Source organism: Nestor notabilis, unplaced genomic scaffold, assembly GCF_000696875.1.
Source record: "Nestor notabilis isolate BGI_N333 unplaced genomic scaffold, ASM69687v1 Scaffold29931, whole genome shotgun sequence".
NCBI lineage: Eukaryota > Metazoa > Chordata > Aves > Psittaciformes > Psittacidae > Nestor > Nestor notabilis.
Genome location: NW_009915624.1, coordinates 3,742 through 9,226, shown reverse-complemented (window position 1 = coordinate 9,226; position 5,485 = coordinate 3,742). Strand labels below are relative to the sequence as shown.

The 5,485-nt window shown below is 43.6% G+C and overlaps 1 protein-coding gene across 1 annotated transcript; it reads left to right on the top strand.

Annotated features, from left to right (window-relative positions):
• Positions 1–124: 124 nt before the first annotated feature.
• On the top strand, positions 125–2,878 carry CNOT1 (CCR4-NOT transcription complex, subunit 1). The gene is made up of 5 exons (XM_010024243.1): positions 125–270; positions 1,359–1,539; positions 1,927–2,059; positions 2,163–2,297; positions 2,442–2,878. Exons 1-5 carry the CDS (start codon positions 127–129, stop codon positions 2,518–2,520), a joined length of 672 nt encoding a protein of 223 aa, XP_010022545.1. The 5' UTR covers positions 125–126; the 3' UTR covers positions 2,521–2,878.
• Positions 2,879–5,485: the final 2,607 nt, after the last annotated feature.

Genomic DNA, 5,485 nt, shown 5'->3' with positions numbered 1-5,485 from the left:
TCCAACCCTGACTGTTCTATGATTCTGTGATGATTTTAATAATCGCTTACAGATCTGCTTTTGCAGTTTATTGCTTTAAAGATTGCTTATGGTTTAGCTGCCTGGGTTTTCTCTCCACAGGTGGATATGTTAAGTGAGATTAATATTGCTCCACGAATACTCACAAATTTCACTGGAGTGATGCCACCTCAGTTCAAGAAAGACTTGGATTCCTATCTCAAAACCCGCTCTCCGGTCACTTTTTTGTCTGACTTACGTAGCAACTTACAGGTGAGTGGCTTCTGATGATGCTGAATTCAGTAGCATGGGAAAAATTATTTCAGTGCCTGAGTTACCCTCCATCCTTGCAGGAATTTCGTTGGTGTGTTGCAAGCATGTGTTCCAGGCGCTGTGAAATGCACACTTCTCTGAGTAATTCTTTTACCACTCCTTAGCAGGATGTTTAAGTGTATGTTGAGTCATTTCAGACGGGTGGATTTTAAGGGCAGAGGAACGTTGACTTTGAGGACCCTAAAATGATTTAATTTAAAAGCAGATGGTTTTATCTACACGAGTTGCCAAAAGCTTGTGGTGAAATTGTAAAGTTATCTAAAACTCTGACTCTTCTGCTTACATGTCTGTAGTGCACAATCTTGCAAATCTTAGTAAAGAATGTAGTCAGAGCTGATTGCATCAAGCTTGCTTGTTTTCTTTATCCTCAGCCTTTGAGCAATGAAGTCTTGTAGCTTCTATCACATGACTCCAGCACTGCTTACCCAGGCATTGCCTGAGCTTCAACGAGGTTTATGGAACTTGATTGAATTTGAATTTATTTTTTTTTTAATTAAATTTTGACTCCAAATGGATTCATTGTTTTAGAAATCTGTGACTTTGCATGCTAATGCTTTAAGAGTTAAAAAAAGGCAGATTAACTAAAGGCCAGCTCAGAATTGTTAGCCAGCCACATTTCATACATGATAAGGCTTGGCTTGCAACAGACTTCAGGTCTGAAGTGGAACTTCCTCGGAAAATTCACTGCTCATATGGAAGCACTTGCATAGGTTGTGTGTGTGTCAGCCAGCCTCTGGCGCTGCTGGTGAATTCAAATTGCCTCTACCTTTTGTAGGGAGTACAAAAATTGTCCATTGGGTCTGTCAGCACTTTTCTGACGCTTTTGAATATACACATACATATGTATATATCTGCTATATTACAAAAAGGTAAATGCTAAATTGAATTTGTGGATGTCCTGAGCGTGTTCTCTTCTGAATAATCAAGAGGAGGCTTCCTGATTAACAGGATGCTGTTATTGTACATGCTGTACCTTTGATCGGTGAAAGAATATAGACTGTTAATGCTTTTTCTATCTTTGCTATTAGGTATCAAATGAACCTGGCAACCGCTACAACATCCAGCTGATTAATGCCCTGGTGCTCTACGTAGGTACTCAAGCTATTGCGCACATTCACAACAAAGGCAGCACACCCTCTATGAGCACCATTACCCACTCAGCTCACATGGACATCTTCCAGAATTTGGCAGTAGATTTGGACACTGAAGGTGAGCTGGAAACACTTCTAGTTCATGAGATGTCAAATTTAGCAGCAGATTGCCTCTTGGCACTATGAGAAATGCAGGAGGTGATTTTATGTAGCTGCTAGGGAATTGACAGCAACTCATGCTACGTTTATAATGTTTCAACTCTGAATACAGGAGCAATATTAAAGCCAAATATTCAGGATATTCAAGGGAATGAGAAATAAGTTTAATGAAGATGAATTGAATTCTTCCTGCCCCATCAGGTTGTTTTTTTGTATCATCAGTTGGTTTTGTTTCTTCTGCCTTCATAAGGCAGGTTCAGAAACCTTCACCTCAGTACTAGCTGCTTCTTACTCCTTTTTGCATGTGTGTAAGGGAAACCATCTGTACTCACTGCTTCTTCTGCAGGCCGGTACCTTTTCTTGAATGCAATCGCCAACCAGCTGCGATACCCCAACAGTCACACCCACTACTTCAGTTGCACCATGCTCTACCTGTTTGCAGAGGCCAACACTGAGGCTATCCAGGAGCAGATCACTAGGTGAGATGGAAAGTGTTTTGTGTGCCAGCATACAGCTTTTTACTTTCCTTCCTTGTGTATTTTGGATCTTTTGAGCTCTAACTGATTTACTATTGGATTTCAGGGTTCTCTTGGAACGACTGATTGTAAACAGGCCTCATCCTTGGGGTCTCCTTATTACTTTCATTGAGCTGATAAAAAATCCAGCATTTAAGTTCTGGAACCATGAGTTTGTTCACTGTGCCCCAGAAATTGAGAAGTGAGTATAAACTAACCACAAAATTCATTGAAACCATGTATCTGAAGGATAGGCTGAGTTGCACTGTGAATTTTTGGTGCTTCATAGTGGAAGCACCACTTGCTGCCGTAAATGTTTCTAACACTGCTTTGCTTGTGTGTCCAGGTTGTTCCAGTCAGTCGCACAGTGCTGCATGGGGCAGAAGCAGGCCCAGCAAGTGATGGAAGGGACTGGTGCCAGTTAAACGAGCCACATGTCACGTTGTAAGCGTGCCAGCCTGGGGGCCCCTGTCCCATCGACTGACAGAAGACTCTGTAAGGCTCCTCCTGACCTTCCCAGCCCCCTCGATTGGGCACACGCAACCGACCCTGGGTGAAAGTTGTTCCAAAAGTTTCAGTCGTTCAAAAACGTTCCAAAGTTTTAAACCAATTTTTCTGACTTTTGGCCAAAATTCAGAGATGCTGTGAATATCATTTTGAACTAATGTAAATACAAACAACAGAAACGTTTGTCTGGACTTTTGGGTTTGTGCAAATTGTGTAAAAGGCAGATGGGTAACTGGTGCCTGTCCAGCTTGTAATAAAGGGGCAGCTGCTGATGCCAAGCACTTGTCTGGGGCAGACCTCCTTGTTCTGACATTCCCAGACTCCCAAAGAATATTGAAAAGCCAGTTATAATATTATATAACTTATTTTTCTTTATGTGGATGGGGGACCTTTAAATCACTAAGTTGTTCTGAAAAAAAAAAAGGTGGATGTGTTTGGAATATGAAATACTATGGAGCACGAGAAGGGGTGAGGGAGGGGTTAAGGTTCAGTGTTGCTTTCCCCACACCCTTATGAAATGCTGACAAGACAGCAAGTGGAGTGGCAGGCAGAGAATGCCTCCTTTCTGTTGGAGAAGACACACCTCAGGCAGGCCCTCTGGGAGAGGGTCAGCTGGTTTTAGTAAAGAAACCGGAGACCAGGCCTATAGCTTTTTTTCCTTTTGGTTGGGTTTTTGTTTTGGTTTTTGTTTTGGGTTGTGGGTTTTTTTTGACACTTGTAAATTGTGGAAAGTGGGAGGTTAAATCTACACCTTTTCCCACTCCCCAGCCCGTGACCACACAGTATAAGTTTGTAAAAAAAGGAAAAAAAAAAAAAAAAAGGAAAAAAAGAAAAACCCCAAAGGACCAATACAGCCCATTTTGTAAGGATTTTGAATGTTTTGTAAAGTATTGGTCCATGTGTTGTATTTTGTAGCCTTTCTAGTTCTTGGGCTTTAGTTCTCCCACTTCTTGTATGTATGCATACTGTAGTTACATATTAAAGTCATGAGACGCAGCATGTGCCACTGTGCTTATTCTCTCCAGTTCCATCCTGCCTGTCCAGTTGGTGTCTTCCAAAGTCTGCTCCACCCATCCAAAAACCTGTGGGTTTCCAGTATTTTGGGCCCTGCCTGTTGAGAGCAGCTGGGTTTTCTAGGTGAGGTCCAAGGGGACAATTGTTAGGACTAGATGGGGCCTTGCTTTGAAATGTGAAAGTTCTCTGGAGAGAGAGGTATCTCAGTTGCAAGCTCAGGAGCAGAGTTTGTCCCTGACACAGTTGTGCTAGAAAGGATTGTGCTGGCAGCAGAGGGATGCTGAGCACAGACAGCAGCTCAGCTGCATTTCTAATGGTTTGTACCCTGCTATGTTACTCCTTTCAGCAAGGATCTCTGCAAGGTTGCCTGTTAGCTGGAATAAGGATAGGTGGCTTCAGTGGTGCCAGTATTGCAAACTCCTTCAGCCTCTGCCTCACAGCCCAGCAGATACTAGGAAACAGCTTCACTGCTTCCTCTTTGGATAACATGACCAGTTTGTTAAAACTAGTTGGCTGCTAGTTGTAAGGGTTGATAGGTTAGGATTTCCAGCTCAGGTTTAAGGGATTGTGTGCCTGGCTGTGATTTTCCAGCTCCAAGGGATCACGGAGCCAGCTGTGCCAGGGGACTGCAGCTCAGGAAGGACTTTTTTGTTTTGGTGTTGCAAATCCAGCTTATTGCTCTTCATTTTTCTTTACCTAGTCAGGATGCCATGGGACTTTTTTCCTGCCATTTATCTCTAGCAAACCTTATGCAGAGCCTAACAACTCAAAGCTTAGAGATCTCTCTGGTTCTGTACTAACACTGCTGTCCATGACTGATTCTGTTGATGCTTTAAGAACTGTAAGGCTGGCATTAAGAGGGGTGGAAGGTGGACAGGACTTGGCCAGGATCCCAGTAACACGAGTTGGGCTGGTAGGACAGAGGCCATTGCATTTCATACCCTCTCGGCAGGTAAGGAACCTGCAGCAGGTACTGTCAGTGTAAATCGTGCTATTGTCAGCTCCACAAGGATTAGTGGTATCCCTACCAGCAGAGGCCATGGGTAGAATTCATGTTTAAGAAACGAAGACTGACCTTTTGAACCATGGCATATGCCTAGTGTGAAACCCAGTGTGCTGTAGGGAGGGAAGCACCAAGACAGCAGGCTGGACTGCGAACAGACACTTGTATTGTATCACTCTACAAGGGGAATTAAACAAAGCTACCCTAGGTACTGTGAAACCATCCTGGCCCCGAGTAGTGCAAGCAGGGCTGTAGCTGCCCTTCATCTACATGAGTACAGTCTGGGTTTTGTTTGTTTGCAATACTTTAACTGCAGCAGCAGCAAAGATCCCCCCTCTTAGATGGGGTTCTGTACCTTGTTGAAGTAGACAGCATTGGCTGGGTAAGAAATAGCATCTTTATTAAATGTAGCTTGGCCTGCAAACCTCCAGTGAGCTGTCATGCAAAACCTGCTGAGGGAAAGATATTAATATAGCTAAACATGATGCAGAGCAGTGCCTGAGTTCAGGGGAGAACTCTTATCAACTGGAAGGTGTGCACAACTGTGTCAGTGTTCCTTCACAGCAGTCCCAAGCCCATACAGAAATGCCTTTTATAAAGGTAAAAGGAGATCCCTGCTCTATTGAGCCTGTGTGAGTATACGTGAAGAGTTCAGTGTTGTCAGCATCGCCATCTGCCAGGTGTTTACTCTGAACAGTAAGGTGTAAGGCCTATCAGATGGATTTCTGCCCTCTCCATCTGGACAAGGAGCAGTTCTTGCCTTGAATGTGTAATGCTACACGAGGGAACCCACTTGCTGTTCTGACAGTGTACGTTTGCCTTCCTAAAGTCAGCCAGTAGGAAGTCTGAGCTTTCTGAAGTCCTAT

What these genes read in the sequence shown, in the direction of transcription:
- CNOT1 (XM_010024243.1), top strand. Translation starts at nt 127, where the DNA reads ATGTTAAGTGAGATTAATATTGCTCCACGAATACTCACAAATTTCACT. An exon ending in ACTTACGTAGCAACTTACAG is followed by an intron (nt 271 to 1,358) that starts GTGAGTGGCTTC and finishes CTTTGCTATTAG; the next exon opens with GTATCAAATGAACCTGGCAA. An exon ending in TGTGCCCCAGAAATTGAGAA is followed by an intron (nt 2,298 to 2,441) that starts GTGAGTATAAAC and finishes TTGTGTGTCCAG; the next exon opens with GTTGTTCCAGTCAGTCGCAC.